Here is a 17,423-nt window from a genome sequence, read left to right on the forward strand (position 1 = left end):
TGCCTGGCCTGTTCCAACAGCCTGGCAACATGGCCAGCAGCTGGTGAGCCTGGGCCTGGCACCACCACGTGCCGTGCCGCAGTCCCTGCTCCCCGCGGGGCTCCCTGGGCGCTGTGGGACACACGTGTGTGAGCCCTGGGGACACAGGCCCTGTGGGCATGCACAAGCTACACGGACACCCACACTGCTCCCCAGGTGTGTGAGAGCCAGGAGCACACAGGGAACCAAGGGCAGGGGCACGAGGAGTGCCTGGCAGCCACGTGGGCTGTGAGCAGCCCTGCGAGCACCGCGGGCAGTGAGCGAGCGGTGCGTGTGGAGGCAGGCCAGGAATGTGCCCCTACCCGTGTCTCCTGGCTGCAGTCCTGGCCGTGGCATTTCCTCTCACCCTCCAGGTTAGCTTTGGGCCACAACAGCATGCAGCAGCAGTCGAGGCCAGCCAGACTCCAAAAACATGCCCTTGCCCCAAAAGCAGGGTTTGTGCCAGTCCCCGAGAGACACCGCCGCTGTCCCCTGCTCGGAGGACGGTTCCCCTGTGCATCACTGGCAGAGAGGAAAACTGAGGCAGGGCCGAGGGTGGGAGACATCCGGCAGCAGAGACTGCGGTCGCGCCCGCAAACCGCAGCTGCCCCGGCAGGCGCAGCCAGAGGGTTGTGGTTTCCACTTATTGGTGACAGTGGTGACAGTGCAGGCACTGAGCACTGTGGGCATCCTTCCGATGGGCTCCTCGCTCCCCAGTCCCTCTCCTGCCACCTCAGCTGATAGCATGAGGACACGGTGTGTTGGCTTTGAAGACCCCCAGCCTAGTATGGGCTTACCTGGCTGGCAGTAAAGGTCACCTGGGATCTCCAGGGTGTCCCCAGCGTGAAGCTGCCACCACACAACTTTTGGTGGGTGCTGAGAGGCCACAAGCTCCCCACTTTGGGACTTTAATTTTTCCCCCTCCCTTTGTTGATGCTCAGATCAAAGTGTTCCCTGTGGAACTCGATCCCATTTTTGTCCATTGGAGCCAAAATCACTGCTGAGCACCCTGAGCTGGCAACAGCTCCCGCACACTCCTGCTTCCACAGCCAAGTGCCCGGGGGGTGACAGGCACCAACAGGTCTCCCTTCGGCTTCTCCCACCTCTGAGAGAATTAAATGCCAGAAAGAAGATGAAAAGTGGAGCATTACAGGGGCCTGCAGTGCTGAGGATGCTCAGAGCTGGGTTGGCGCCGGAGCATCCCTGTGCCGCTGGCGCTGGGGTACAGCGACGATCACACCTGGCTCACACTGTGGTTCTTCGCTGGATCCAGTGGATGTGGGGCTGGGTGTTTTGGGAAGGATGGTGCTCGGGATGTAGGTTGCCCCAGCAATGGTTGCTATGGAAAACACTTCAGTGGTAAAATTTCCAGCCCTATTCATGTGTCCATCATTGTCTTCTAGAGAGTCCCTGGTGTACGGTGAGCCAGGCACGGCTGGCTCTGCTCTGGCAGGATGCTGCTGTGGCTGCAGGGCCTGGCTGTGCTGGGCCTGGCTTTTCCTGGCTTTTAGCAGCTTCTCCCACTGGTTATAGTGCAAGAAGGTGTAGGAGAACCCCAAAGTGGGACGTGGGGGAGCATGGCAGATGTGCATGGGATGGGGGGAGGGCTGTGCCGTGCCGTATTAATTGGCTAATTAATGCCCTGTTGGCGCAGCCATGCTCCAGCCATGAGAGGAGATGTGTTTTGGTGAACCCATGCCAGGGCACAGCTCTGGGACAGTGGGAAATACTGAGAAAGGGGCTGGAACTGGGACGTTTCCTCTGGCTGGGGCTGCCTGCTCCTGCCCACAGCCCTGCCAGGTCCGTGCTTCGGAAAGCTGCTCCCCGCCTCATGGAGCAGCAATAGGATTACACGGGACTGAGTCTCCTAGCAATGAACGGAGAAATAAATCCTATAAGGCAGGACAGGATTTATTAGACTTCAATATTCTGGAAATAATGAGGACATTTCTCTTGGCTTGTAATATCACGGGACCCAACAGGATCACAACCAGGATTTATCCCTGTGCTTCTCCATAGAGCTGCGTCGGTTCTTAGCTGTGGGGAGAAGATGATGGGGAAGACTGCTTGCCTTTCCAGAGAGCAGGATGGCAGGGCACCCCCTCAGCTCCAGAAGAGCTGAGGCGGAGCGCAGACCTCAAACTGCCCCAACAGTAGCGGCTCTGTTTGTCTCTCCCCATTCATCCCCCGGCGAGGGCTGGCACTGATCCTCAGCCCCAGGCAGGCTCACCACTGGGAGAGGGAAGCTGTGCCGCTGCTGGTGGCTGAGCTTCAAACGCTGGTGCCAGCACCAACCACTGGTGCAAGGATACCTCACTCAGATGGGGTGGGAGACCCACAGGCTGCTCTGTTACTCCTCGTTAGCCTTGAACACACCACAAACAGAATCCCACTGTGCTGCCAGATGGGACATTGCTGTGAGGGAGAGGTGGGAAGAGGCTGAAAACCAACAGCTTGGAAAAGAGGATGTGGTTCTGCCAGCATCACCTCCCAAGCACTAGCCCTGCCCCTTGGGTAACTGCTGCCCTGGCTGTGGGGAGGTGCTCCCGGGGTCAGCTCCATGCTCTGCTCACTCCTCCAGCTGCCGTGCTTTGGCCCATGGCAGCTCGCTCCGTGAATCCCACCGCAGCCCTTGGGACAGCCTGTTGGGGGCCAGGGGATGCACTCGCAGGCAGCCAGAGTCCAACCTCCTCCCGTGTGGAGAGCCAGCATTTATTCCCTCATTCCTTTCGCTGAAGCAGCATTAAATGCACAACGTTAGCTCCCTGTCGCGATCCCCGTGGCCCTGAACAGCCTCCCCAAACCCCAGCAGCCCAGTACAGCCCAGCCTGTGGCTGTGGGTTGCACGCAGCCGGTTTTACTGTGGCTCCAACATGCGAACGCCGCGGCAGAAGCCTCGACCATCGGGGCACAGGGACACAATTGGAGCCTTGTTTGGGGCTCAGCTGCACAAGGGGCCTCTTCAGGCAGACAGGGAAGGGGGAGCTCCTCGGGTGAGGTGATGCTCTGGCCATGAGGGACTCCTTGTAGGGCCAAAACTGTCACAAGCAAATGCTCAGGGTGGGTCCTGACCCACAGAGGACATGTGAGCTTCCCAGAGAAGACAGCTCAAGGTGGGAACATCTTGAAAGAGGGACCCACATCTACTGGGAATGTTGCTCCTTTCAGAAAGTGCAGGGCTGACGGGGACACCGAGGGCTGGTGGGGACGCTGAGGGCTGATGGGTCCTGGGGCCACCCCCCTTCGTGGGAAGGCGCCTGGGCAATGGAAATAGCAAGCAGAGGGGGTTTGGCTTTTCTTTTTTTTTTCTTCTGAAGCAGCCAAGCTGTGTTTTCTGGAGACCTGTAAATCACTCCTCGTCTTCAGGAAAGAGAGGCGAGGAACACATGATCCAACCGAGCAAAAACGCGGGACACTTGGGAGCGTGCAGGAAGCCAGGAATCAGCCCAGGCTGGAGGCTGCCTCCTGGCTGTCCCGCCAAGCCTGTCCCAGCTTGCTGGGCAAGGAGCTGGCACTGCAGCCTGGCATCCTTGAGCCAAGCTGGGCATGCCACGCTGCTCTGGGCTGGGGAGCCTAGTGGAGAGGGGAGCTGAGGCTCTCGGCCACCACCACACTTTTCCAGCAGGTTGAGTTGCTTCCAAGATTTCAAAATTTTCCACGTGTGCTCAGTTGAGGGAAGGAAAAACCCTGGAGGAGAGAGGCCAGAGGGTTTGTGGAGAACAGAGCTGGGGCTGGCAGGCAGGATCCCATAAACTGGGGGTCATTGATTTTCCCAGCTCACCACTATGCCAGTGGAAGCTGTGCTGGCCACATCCCAGTGACACACCATTAGTATGCATCTGAATCCAAAGCCACCTCCAAGCCATCCAGAGCCTGATGTTGCTGCAGGGCTCACTCTAGATACAGCCTGAAGCTCTTTAAGGCTTTTAAGAGCAGGGCTGGGTTTGGTGCCTCTGGCCTTTGGGGTCACCAAAGGTTCCCCTGTTGCATCTCCATTCTGCTCTTGCTCATAATACAACGCATAGAATTGTTTTCCATTTCTTACCTACTTTTAACCCCAAGGTGTTGCTGAGCAGCTGAAGCAGAATGAGTCCTACAATGTAGCTGAGATTCCCACACCACAGCAAAGATTTCAGTTGGCAGCCCCCAGGAGACAGACACCACAGGGACTTGCCCTGTGCAGGGGTGACATGACCCTTGTCCACCCCCATCCAGCACGCAAAGCCCCAGGAGCACAGTCATGAAAGGACATAGGGCAGATCCCCAATATTCCCTCCTCTCCTCTCGGCACCAGTGGAGCAAAAGCCAAACTATTTTCCTGGCTGCTCAGCACGAACAGCAGGCCCAGCCCTCCCAGTGGCTGCCCCGGCATCCAGCATCTCACCATCGTCAGGGATCTGCAGCAAAACAAACCTTGGCTGCCTTGGCGTCCCTACTGGGAGGGACCCTGCAAGGACCGCAGGACCAGCCACCTCCCAGCCCAGCACACAAGAAGAAGGGGGGTTGGAGATGGTTTGGCACCACCATCCCAAGCAGGAGGGCAGCCTGGCTACTGCAGCAGCACCTGCCTTGCACTGCAGACCCCACAGAGGTCCAGCCAGGGCTGCTCGCTCCCACCCAGGACCTCCAAGCTGATATATCCCCAAAACAATGTCTTGGATAGGGACTCCAGTTGTTTTTGCAACCTAAACCAGAGCAGCAAGTGGCTTGGAAGTGTTTGGAGATGAAAACATGTCATCACCCTGTTGTTTTGTTTCTGTCCAATTTCAGGCTCATTTAAGTAGGTCCATTACAGCTGATTCTGTACAGAACAGGGTGCCAAAAGCTGCAGCTCCCCTGAGCACGTGGTGTTTTGTTCTCATCTATCCTGCAACATGGCCACAGAGCAAGGGCTGACTCAGCACTGGACATGTGAGCCCAAGGCTGAGACTGTGCTCAGAGCCGTAGGCAAGGGGCCAGTGGCAGTGGCAGCATCACTCACCCTGTTAGCAGGAAGGATGGGGCTCGTGCCACTTTCCCCTGGCACAGCACTGAGTCCCACTGAGTGGGCACAGAGAATCCCACAGGGAAACACTGCTAAGCACATCTACTCTGAGCATGTGCACAGGCCAAACATCGGGAACTGCCCAACTCCACCAGCGCCAGGCCAGCAGGGATGGCTGGGATGACAGTGCACTGCTGGCCTCCAGCTCCAGCCGCTTGCTCCACACCCAGGAGCCTCAGCCTGCCCTTCCAGACAGCTGCACTTGCTGAATGTCCCTGCGTGGCTATGCCTTGAGTGGGCTTCCTTACTCCTGCAGCACTGCTACAGGACTACACTGACCTTGTCACCCCCAGTTCTGGATTTAATACCACTGCCAGCCCCAGTACAATGGAGGGAAAGCGATCCAAGCACTTGCTCTGATCCCCAGGCTGCTATCAGGGCAAACACCAGGCACCTCCGAGCAGTGGTTTTATGACTGCAGTCAAGACACTCCTTACTGTATGAGACCCTTAATTTCTTTGTCCTATTCCTCCCACACAAACCACGCTGCCAGCATGCAAGACTGTTGGGATGGAATACTTTATTCAAGTGAACACTCAGATCCTGGCCCTTCCTGCCTGCTGCAGCTGCTCCCATCTTCTTGACAGCATGAACAAGGAAGGATTTCTTCATCAGCTTGCTTAAACCCCCCCAGCATCATCAGACCCCACAAACAAGTACAGACAGTTCAGCTTTGTCTGGACAGGAGCAGAGGGCGGAGGGGCAGGGAGTGCTGCGGGGCTGGCAGAGCCAGGAAAAGGGCTCCAGCCTACAGCTTGTGCACGCACAGCAGCCGCGAAACCTTCCCGCAGCTCTCACCACCAAACAGGGCAGCACCCTCCCAGCCTTGGCAGCTCCCCCTGCTACCAGAAGCACCTGGGGTTGGCAAAGGATGGGTGTCACCACCTCTTGGCCTTGAAAAGCTGCTGCCAGAATCATGCCGGTGTCTTCTGTCACCTGCTGGGCCATTTAACCTTCACAGTGCTCCCTGCCCACTGACGAATACCCTCCCCAAACTATTACAGTAAAAGAAAAAACCTGTACACTGAGACATACAGGCTGAGTCCTGGGTAGAGAACAGTCTCCATGCTTGGTGGTCCGTGGGTGGCCAGCAGTGCCCAGCCAGCCCTCGGGCACAGAAGGGAGCAGGATCCCCTGCGGCCACCTGCGGCACATCAGGGCTTCATCCTGCTGAGTCTGATGTCACGTTCGATTTCGAACTGCCTGTGATCCACACGCTCCAGGAACGCTTTCTTCTCAATGTACCTGCAGGGAGGCAGAGGCAGAGGCTGTAAGCAGTACCTGTGGCAGCCAGTGCGGCCCCAGCCTGGGGCAAAGCCCAACTGAAGAGGCAAGCAGGGAGGGAAGGCAACATCCACCTCCCTCCCTCTCTCTCCACTGCACTGAACATCCCCTATGGACACTGAAACTGCTCTGTGGCCTGCTGGCTGTCTCCTGAGGGACTTGCAAAGGTCTGGGGTGAGTGGTCCCCATAGGCTGGAGATCTAAACTGGCTGCTTCTGGCTCCAGCTCTTCTCCTACAGCTGCGAAATGTCCTTCACAGGCATCCTGAAGGGGATCAGAGCAGGCCCACACATCACCCAGCAAAGCATCTCAAACCCAACCACAGCAGCATGACCCACAATACAAGCTGACAGACCCACAATACAAGCTGGGAACAGGCACAGGGAGCATGATGAGTGTAAAGAGCATCACCCAGCAAGCCTGCAGCAGCTCAGGGATCCAGGCCAGGGGCTTCCCAGCCACAGACCAGCTTCTAACCACTGCTGAGTATTTACTGCTGCCCCTCAGCGTGGCACCTGAGTGCTGCGAGGAATAAGACACGCCTGTGCCTGGAAAAGCACCTTGCCACTCATTTATGGCACGCAGCTGAATTTCAATGTACTTCGCTGCAAACCCTTGCCACAGACAGCCTGGGGCTGTGCTAGTAATTAACCTACAGAGGGAGCGAAATTGCAATTCAAAACAGGAGCTGTAATTGAATCATCACTATTGTTTTGCATTTGTTCCAGGGTGGCAAACACTGGACTGTCATGACAAGGTCATTACGCTCGTGTGAGAGACGCATGCGGAGCCACTGCATTCGGCTCCTCTGTCGGTCACTGCTTTTCCTGCACCGCAGCTGGTGCCTGCTCACCAGAGCGACCCACTGCTTGAAAGCAAGACCAAAGGCCGCAGGGAAGATGAACATCACAGGCTCTGTGGGTTTTCTAGGCTGTTGGGTGGCTGGCAGCATGTGTGAAGGTGCCCAAGACCCAACTGCATGGGAAGGTTGAAGCCTTCTCCCCCTAGCACCAGTGCTCTCTCTCAGACAGAAGGACCTTTGGTGATGAGCAAGGTCAGGCTGGATAGGGATCTAAGCAACCTGATCTAGTTGAAGATACCCCCACTCACTGCAGAGGGTTGGATTAGATGGCCCTTACAGGCCCCTTCTGACCCAAACTGTTCTATGCTTCTGTGATTCTTTATGCTACAACGATCCAATGTGGGAGCTGAATGTGCTCCCAGCACCAGGCTGTCTTTGCCCTTGCTGCAAGGGACAGCCCTGACACTCCTGCCCACCCAGTCATCATTGGAAATGAATTAATCCGGATTCATGTCAGCGAGTGATTCCCCCAAGCAGATGAACGTCCCTGCTGCCACCCCATTCCCATCGCAGCTCCAGCCCATCTCGTGCTGACACAACTGGGTCAGCTCATCTCCGCCGGCTGCGAGGGGCAGGGACCAGCGCGGCGTAACGCAGACTATGGGCTGGCTGCAAGGAGGTGCTTTTCTGGCCCCTGCCCCTCGCTGTTGGAGCTGGGCTGGGTGCTGAGGCCCCCTCCCCACACTGATTCAGGAAAGGCAGGCAGGGGAGTGTCGCTTCCCTTCATCCCTGCAAGCAGGGAGGTGACCTGCTCCCGGGGCCGGGCTCAGAGAGGCCACGGGAAGGAAGCTGGGGGGTCATGCTGGCTATAACAGTGTGTCATATTGCTGGGCGTGTGGTTTTCCTCCCCCTCTGCTGCTAAACACCAACCATGACCACGGTCGGGAAGGCAAGGACAGGAGTTTCTGCTATTAATCTGGTAACACCCTGGGCAGCAACAGCCTGAGCTCTGAATCTGAAGCTCCTTCAGCCCCTCTGCAATACCCACCTCCCAACCCTAGCAAGAGGTCACTGCCTCCCTCCTCCTCCTCCTCTGTGACTGCTGTGCCTCTCCGGTGGGCAGGGCCTGGTTCCTGGGGGATGGATATGGATCATGAACCAGGAATGTGGTCTCACAGCCGCTGCCAGCAGCGCTGCATGGAGGGGGAACTGCGACGTCACCCCATGGCATTGTCCTTGGCCAGCCACAGCAAAGTGCCACAGGGGCCACAGCAGACCCTACAGGCACAACCTGCGCATACACCCGGGTTTGTGGGGCCTGGCCAGCTTGTGCTGCAGGCACAGATGCTGGAGGTGCTGACAGACATGAGCAGGGAAATTGCAGGGTCGGCACAAGCCCCTCTACTCTGAACCCTGTGCCTGAGCTGCAGCTCTGTCTCTGTTCTCAGCTGGCTCCATGCAGCTGCCAGCAAGGTGCTGCCAAACACAGTACAAAGTGCACGAGCAAGGCACAAACACCCGTCCTGCACTTGCCTAAACAACCTTTGCTACCTGAATCAATACCTTCCTGTAAATTATCAACCCGTGCGGAATCAGGGCAGCTGTGATCCACAGCAGAGGAAGGTAAATCCTTCGGGAGTGAGGCTCTCTGCTAATGAGGGCGGCTGCAAGCTGCTCTGGGGAGGGTCTCAGTGGTGCTGCCTGTCCCCTGCCAGTCACCATCAGTCACCCGGTGCAGGAGTGCACGGGGCTGGCTGCTCCCCCACGGGGCTGCCCTACAAAGGTGGCCCAATTAAGAGGCCACTGCAGATTTCCATTTATAAAGCACATCAGAGAGATCAACAGCAAAGGGGATAGGTGCCTCCACTCCTTACTCCAGTCCCTCCTGTCAAATCCAGGACAGGCCCTCAGGACCTGATACAGCCAGGCTGCACAAGCCCAGACCCTGCTCCAGAGGAAATGCAAATCACCAGCTGCGGCTGGTGATACGAGGGGTGGAAAATCAGAGGCAAGGGAGGACAAAGCCATGGGACAGCACATGTCCCCTCTGCCACAGGAATCCTGGGCCCAGGCTGTGGTTGGCAGATAACTGGCACTGGCAGAAGAAAGATGCCGCAGCCCCATTGCTCTGCTGACTGCCAGCGTTCTGGCTGAGCATGTGCTGCTGCCAGAGAAGGGCCAGGGAAGTCTGAGGCATGAGGAGGTCTGGGGCATGAGGAGCTCTGGGCTGTCAACAGCAACTTCTGCAAGGTTACCACAAAAATAAATTCAGCCTGCCTTCCCTCAGGAGCAAAAAGTGTCTCCTGCCTTCCTCAAGACAAGCATGGACCATCTCTGCAAGTGCACAGGCACATGTGGCTTTGAGCAAACATCCAGGAGTGGGCTGTGGCTTTCCTCGTCAGGCAGACATTTACAATCACACAGCAGGACATGTGGGGAGCAGAGGTTTCTAACGGCACCAGAGATTAAAGGCAGTGCCCCACACCCTCCTGCCTGGGTTGAAGGGTTAACAACAGCTCATTACAATTTTCATAGAGATGTGTAAATGATTGCCCACTGAAGGGGGAGCACGGCCGACATTATTAAAGGAGAAGAGGCGGCTGCAGAAGGGACAACAGGCTCCTGTGAAATGACCCGAGGCTGGCAGCAGTCGTCTGTGTGACCTGCCCTCCAGGCAGGCTGGCTGCTCTGTAAGGGTGCAGTACCCTTCACACCGTGGGCGTTCAGAGGTGGCCTGTGAACAGAAATGCAGTGGGCTGCACTTCCATCGGTGCTCCTCCCTTCCTTTACCTTTAAGGTGGAAGTAATTCCCAGTGAGCAGATACTCAGTTGATCCCCTCACATTACATGCCTGACTAGCACAAACATATTTGTAAGGACTGTCTAAAGTTATCATGGCATCATGTTCCTCATTTGTTTAATGACAAAAAAATGCTTGCCAAGAGCTCAGCAGATTTTCTATCCTGGGATGTGACAAGCAGCAAAACCCAAAGCTGTCCAAAATTAAAGATGCTCTTAAAATTGCTGCTCTGCTTTGCTCATCTTCAGTGTGCTGATCCCTTCTTCAGCCTTCAAGGGTCATTACGTGAGCGTGTTTGGAAAGGTTTGCCAGGCGTGAAGAGCAAACTGTCCTGCTTGTATGGGGTGGGAGAGGAAACAGCATTGGCCAAGAAAGGTCGACATACTATGTTTGGGCATACAAGAAATGGCACAAAACCCTGCTCTGCCACACCTGTATATGGTATGAATCATTCACCTCCTTGGATTTCAGGGATCTCAGAGGAACACCTGCCTCTCTGCAGCACTGCCACTGCATTGCTCTACTTGTTCAAGGGCAAGGGACCAGAAACAGGGGAGATCTGATGGAGAAGGGGTGTTGTGGAAGGATGCAGGACCAAACTGAAAATATCTATTTGATAGTTTGACAGTTATGAAATATCTTTTTGAAATACAAAATCCAGAACTGGACTGCAGAAGCTCTGAGTTTTTCCTGCAGAGTAAAAGAACAGCTTATAAGAAAATACACATTTTATGAGCTGCCCATTAAGCTGGTTACGTTTTCCCAGAGCTTAGTAAAGAACTTGTGTAGTGGAAATGCTGCTTCTGATCTCATTATCACTCCCTGCAGTGCATGTTATTAACTTTCTGTTTTATTTACAGCATTGCCATTTACTTTTATGATACTTCCATTAACTTCACTGGAGTGAACATTGCTTGATGCACACAACCAACGCCCAGCGCTGCCATAATCCTTAACGCACCTTGCCAGCTGTTCAGGGTTTGCACACATCTTTATGCAGGAGGAGGGAGGACAGATGCAGCTGGAATGAGTCATTTGAGGAACAGAATAAAAACCATACCTCCCAATTTAAAACAAAACAAGCAGGGCAAAGGCAATTGTGTTTCCTGATGGGAGTGCTGCATCAGACCGGCTCATGCTGCATCTGTGCCACTAGCAGGAGAGACGATAAAGCCAGACATTGGCTGTATTTGGAGAGCTCACAGGGTTGTTAGCAAAGAGTGACAGGTGTTTGCAGGCTTACCTGTCTCCCTGTGATACCTACAGCAGCTACTGGCTTTATGTATCCCTAGAAAAAATCCTAGAAGAAATCCTGTGGGTTTTCTGAACTCTGTAGCAAGCAATGGGCTTCCCATATGTATAGGAAGTGGTAGGAAATGCTGGAAAGATACCAGGCAAAGTCCCTCTTACCCGTCTTTCCCTCGGTTGTGGATTGCCAGCTCCTCCACAATCCCCTCCTCCTCCTTGAAGTTCTCCCAGTCCAGTTTAGATTTCTCCAGTGTGCTCATCTTCTGCTTTTTGGCACCGATCTTCCCCAAGAGGCTACTCATACCGCTTGGCCTCTTCACCCTGACAGAGATTAGGGAGCAAATGTTACTTAAATGCAGGGAGATGGCAATTAAAAGCAGAGCTGAGAAACATCACACGTGAAAGTGGTGGCCTCGATGGTGGTGAGCCACGGCCACTAACAGATGGCCACCAACCCCAGGCAGCCTGCAGGCGGCAAGGTCACGCTTCCTGCAGATCCTGCTCCGCCGTTCCCCTGGAAGCAGCAGAGTTCATTACACACATATCTCAAGTGCTCGCTTTTTGTGAAAGGGCTTTTTCATTTATCTTCTTAAGAGAACAGAGAGCTTTCAGGCCAAAAGAGATCATTAAATCATCTAGTTTGACCTCTTGTATACACCAGGCCAAGCCATTCCACTGATCACCTCTGTGCTAAGCCTGGTTCTTTGTCTTCAGTTAAAGTGTTGTTTTCTGGAAGGGATCCAGCCTCAGTGCGTCACCAGTGCTGACAACACATCTAGGAATTAACCATTTCATTGGTATTAATGCTTGATTTTGTCTAGCTTTAGGTTCTGGTTGCTGCTGCTTATTCTAAATCCAAGAGCACTCTGGTGCCCAGGCGAGTCTCATTAGTGACGCACTCATACACCATAATGAACTTACATCTGAATTGTTTTTTGTGCAAACAGGTAGAGCTCCTTACGCCTCTCACTGAAATGCATTTTGTCTCAGCCCACACGTCACTTCTAAGGTTTTGTCCCCCTGCTTACGTTTCAGTGTTCTTTGAAGATGAGGGCACCAAACCCGCCTGTAACCCCCACCCTTCTCCCGAGCTGCTCCTGTCCAAGGATTGCCTAAATCCTGTTAGTTACACCATCGTGTGACATGTCGAGTCCCAGTGCACACACACTGCGTTCCCACACCATCTCCCAGACCCCTGTTTGGCAGGAAGACCACTTTGGTTTTTCATCTCCTTGTTCTGAGAGGAGTGAAATCCCACCCATGTGGTGGGGCCCCTGAATCTCCCCTTTATGCTGGGAAACGCACACACAGGGACTCAGGTCAGCCGGGCTGCCCTCAGAGGAAGACAATTCTCAGGGATAGGAACCCGTAAAACAAACTCGTATTAACCCTTCTTAAACCCCCCCAGGAGAGGGGGGCAAACAGCATCCTATTGAACTCGGTGTTTACACACATTCCAGAGATAACTCCAGGTCTGCAGGCCCTTTGCCTCTGCAAGAAGCCAGAGAGGAAATGATTCTCGTTCCTGAGAGATGGAGGAATCTGGGGAGGGGGGCCCAAGGAAGGCAGCCAGGTGAGCATGGCAATTCTCTCCATCAGTGTTCTCCGAGCACAGTCCTGCCCAGGGGTAGTCATTCTTGGGAATGCATCCAAAGCTGTCCTTATCGGATCATTAGCATGGTTTATGCTTCTGTAATTTGCAAGCCTCTGAAGGAAAATAATTCTGCAGTTTATATGGAATTAAATCAAAGAAAATGACATCTCTGTAAGCCTCAACCAGAAGACTCAATTTAAGAATGGCTGGCCAGAGTCACTTGAGGTTGCAACTTCCTCATAGATACATTTGGGCTACAAATTCTGGATTAAGGGCATCGTGGCGAGCTCCAAAGCCACTGGACAAAGCTGCCTGCCCCTCACACTGCCCAGCCAGAGGAGCAGAAATGTCCTAGGACCCAACCCTCTTATTTTCTTCAGTGCCTGCCCATGCTGGAGCACAGGCAAACAGCCAGCACTTTTCACCCTGTGGGGACACAGAACTAGCTGGATGCTCTTTGATTCACCTTTATTCCTGAACATCTCATCAAGATGTCTACAGTCCTTCACATCATGGTCACACAATAAACTCTTGATCCCAGCTCACCCTCCAAGTCTCCCTGACTTTTCAAGACGTGATGGCTCCAGGTATCCTTATCTGCAGGCAGCAGGAAAGTGGTGCAAGGGGGTAAAATGGGCAAAGATGTTCCAACACAAGATAAAACGGGAGATATTTGGTTCCCAGGCTACCCAGGGCTACACACAAACCTTGCACAACCACCAAATCCAGTATCAGATGTGTGTTCAAGTTGCAAGGGAGTCTGAGAGGAGATATGATAAAGGGTATGGCCAAACCAAACAAAATATTGGGCAAGCATCCCCCATGGCATTCCCTGCTGTGCAGCTGCCTGGATGGCAAAGCCTGGTGCTTGTGCACAGCAGTTTCTTACACTGTACTGGGTGACCTTAAAGATGTCCTGAGACAGATCTAGAGAAGTGCTATGGTTGATCCGGCTTGCAAAGCTCCTCTGCCCCCAGCCTGGCAGGAAGCAGGTGTTAAAATTAACACAAGGTATTCAACAACACATTTCTCTGAATACATTTAACCTTTCAGACACACTTGTGCTTATGATTTTCCTACCTTTGAAGTGGTAAAAGCAGAGATGCAGAAGTGGAGGGTGTTATCCCTTGTCCCTAAATACTTATTGGGGCAAAACCCCCCAATGGTGTAAGAGCCATCTCACCTGTCCAAGGGCCACCCACAGCTCATCTGCATCCACTAACAGTTCCATGGGTGTGCACCCACAGCCACTGTTCACCTGAACCATGCAGTGGAGGACAGGCCTGACTCTGCAAAGGACACGGCATGCACCTGGAAAAACCCACTTGAAGCTGTTTTGGGATCTCTCCTGGGTGTTAGAGCAATACCTGCCCTGCAGAGTGACAAACAGGCTCACACATGCCGAGACTGATGCCTTTTCGGCTGAACCTCAGGCTGTTGGCTGCTGGTGGGGAAGAGCTGAGCTGGGACAGGGGCCAATCGGCCAAGCTGAGCTGATGAACACGTCCCTGCATGAAACACAGACTGGGACATGCTGACAGGCCACTGCTATCCCCAAACCACAGTGGAAAACATACAGGAGGGAAGGGAACCAAAGGCAAGATTGTTTATGGCCAGAGGTGGAAGAAGAGGTAGTACTGGCTTCATAGCAGGGAGCAGGGGCTGCAAGCTAGATGAGACTTGCTCATCATGCAGCTTTTCTCCCATGGCAATTCCTGACATAAATTAACAATGTCTACATGCACACATCCACCTGTAATGGTGCTCAAGGCCCCTATATCCCCTCTTGGACATGAATATCTCTTAAGAGTTATAATTCACTCCATGTTTGAAGTTACAGAATCATGGACCTCCATGAAGGGTGCCCACAAGTCAACTCAAAAGTCAACAATTCCTTCAAGGCAAAGGAACCTGATAAAAAAAGACAGGCTATGGTGCACCCTTGTGTTGATGACTACTCCAAAAATACTCTGAATATCCAGTGTCAGCCTCATGCTGGAAACAGGTTCTGGACTGGATGACGTGGCTTTGCTCCGGTCTGGACAACTCTGTGCTGCTGCAGCAGGACCAAGCCTGGACTGGCCAGGCACAGGCTGAAGGACATGTTCAAGTCTGCTGCTGAGTCTTCCCTCCATGCTGAGCCTTTCATCACCCTGAATAAATCCAACAGCAAACCTGGGGGTGGGAATTCCTATGCTTGTGCCAAAATGAAGTAAATGAGAGACATTAAAGTCCAATTAAAAACTTGCCTGGCCTTAAATGCCTCATCTGTTTAAAAAGCAAGTAAAGGGGCCTGATTAATTGCATTCAGTGCCAACAAGACGAATTATTACCCTTTTTGTACTCATTAAGGGTATCTGCTGTGGCATCTTTAATCACTAAGGCATTTAAAAGAGAGAAAGTAATTTGCTAAGACATAATGGATCCCGGGGATGACGATGAGGACAATCGCCTATTTAGGACACAAAGACACGCTCTGAATTTTCACAATTAAAAAGCACGGCCAAAGTCAGCTCCTGAACCAGCAAGAAAAAAGTGCTGGGGAGCTCTGCCTTGGTGGGGGGGATTCCCCTGCACGATCTAATGTCAGCAGGACAAGGACTGTGCCTGTGCATCATCTGGCATGGTTGTACACAGCGACAAGCAGCAAGCCACGGGCTCCCTTGCTGTCCTACTGTAGGCGAACTTGCTCTCTATCCCTGTCCTTAACAAAGAGGCTTCCTCCCATCTCGGTACAATCCTGCAGCCTGACCAGGACCTCGGAGAATTGCTGCTATGTCACTGATAAATTGTCACAGCCACAAGTAATCCCTGATGTTTTGTAACATGAAGGTCAGCACTGTCTGGGAAATGCATGCCTGCTCCAAAGAGGCACATTTCACCACAAACTTTATAAAATAATCTTCCAGCAATTGGGAAACATGGCTACATAGGTCTTGTAGTGCATCCTACCAGTCAAAGCAAGATGAGTTCCTCACCCACCCACCCAGAGATGGGTGCTCTGAAGGCCTCCTGACACCAACCCCACAAACACCAGAGGTTTCAGTACTTCATCAGCCTTTCACTTAGGTAAGTCTTCCCCAATGACTGAATTTCCTTGCTTGATATCTTCTTCCTAGTAGCAACTAAGAACAGATCATTCCCTCACTTTTTGCAGCAGTCTTTTATGTCTTTGAAAGCTCTTCATATTGCTCCCCCGCTTAGCTTGCTCTGTCCTAGACTAAACAATCCCTGGTCCTTTCAAGCTTTTCTCATTCCTCATGGTTTCCAGCCTTCTGACCACTCTCACTGCTCTCCCTGGACTCTCTGCTATTGGCCCAGATCACCCATAAACACAGCATCCAAAACAGGAATAGCTGCAGTGACGGGTTTACCGGCACCGGGAGCTGGAGGAATGCTTCAGATGCCTTGTGAAGCATGCAACTCCTTACACGGCCTCCTATGACGTGTGCCTTTCTCATAGCCGTGTGACAGCATTGACTCATGCTGAACCTGTGATTCACTGAGCTATCTGTCTGCTCTGCTGCTGCCAAGCTGTTTCCTTCCTCCATCCGTGCAGAAGATTGCTGCTACCCAAAGGCACACTTTGCACTGTGCTGCTCCTCCTGCTTGCCCTCACGTTTCCCTCAATACAGCAAACCTCAGATGTCTTTGCAAATCAGCCTCTCCTATCCACAACAGCCATGCTGCACCTGTTGAAGAGGAACACTGGGAAAGTACCTCGCATCTTTGTGAAATACCTATGGAGACTATTTAGCAGCTGAACCAGCACCAGTTGGCCAAAGAAGATTAAGCTTATGGTCAGAAGCAGGCAGGGACCAGTGGGATAAGACTGCAGGAGCTGTGACAGTTCATACTGTCCAACTCCAATGAATGAAGTATGCCCAAAGGACATGTTGACCAAGGAGCCATCAGCATCCCCAGCTCCAGCCTGACCTCCACCCTTGGGGATCACAAACCCTCTGCTGCTCTGTGTCTGCTGGCTCTGCAGATGTGCAGTCCACAGACCCTGCGCTGCTTCTCCATCCACCTTGTAGCATCCTCCTTGCTGTGGATAACAACTTCTGTAGCAGGAAGGTCCTACTTCTGTCATCTGTCTATCAATACTTTTAAGAAGGTTGCAATTTATAAGAAGCAAATGCTGAACTTAAAACAGGATGTTACTGATGCTTAGCTAACACCCCAACACTCCTCCACCCCTCTTCTTGTTATGTCATGTTTTGGGGAAATAGTGTGGCCAAACAGTCACTGATTTATGCAAATCACAAACAAGATGCTTAATTTCCCCCATTAATGAAACTCAGCCCCCTGAGCCCCTGTTAAACAGTGGCAAATAACCTGTTCTGCCAATGAGGATCTTGTGACAAAGTAGCTGCTGCAAGACTTGGACAAAGACACATATTTTTTAGGTGATGCTGGTTCTGACAAGACAACAGAGTGGGGCATCTCCTCTGGCCTCATCACAGACTTTTGCACCTCCCAGAGCAGAGACAATTTGGTGCTGGGCACTCCATCACCTTCCAGCATCCATCCAAAACATCTAAACATCTGGTGACCCTCCATGAGGCACTGCAGAGCAATCTTTACTTTTGCAGAAATAAACATGGACTCAGAGAGATGACATGATTTCATC

The 17,423-nt window shown here is 53.0% G+C and overlaps 1 protein-coding gene across 1 annotated transcript in view; it reads right to left on the reverse strand.

The window, feature by feature from the left end:
• Positions 1–5,565: 5,565 nt before the first annotated feature.
• Positions 5,566–17,423, reverse strand: part of CFDP1 (craniofacial development protein 1) — a gene marked incomplete at its 5' end in the record, with an annotated part of 63,415 nt that continues 51,557 nt past the window's right edge. Inside the window, 2 exons of the mRNA XM_009079887.1 lie at positions 5,566–6,307; positions 11,359–11,517. Coding sequence (XP_009078135.1) covers positions 6,217–6,307; positions 11,359–11,517 — 250 coding nt within the window. The remainder of the gene's footprint in view (positions 6,308–11,358; positions 11,518–17,423) is intronic.

Source organism: Acanthisitta chloris, unplaced genomic scaffold (assembly GCF_000695815.1).
Source record: "Acanthisitta chloris isolate BGI_N310 unplaced genomic scaffold, ASM69581v1 scaffold25678, whole genome shotgun sequence".
Classification (NCBI taxonomy): domain Eukaryota; kingdom Metazoa; phylum Chordata; class Aves; order Passeriformes; family Acanthisittidae; genus Acanthisitta; species Acanthisitta chloris.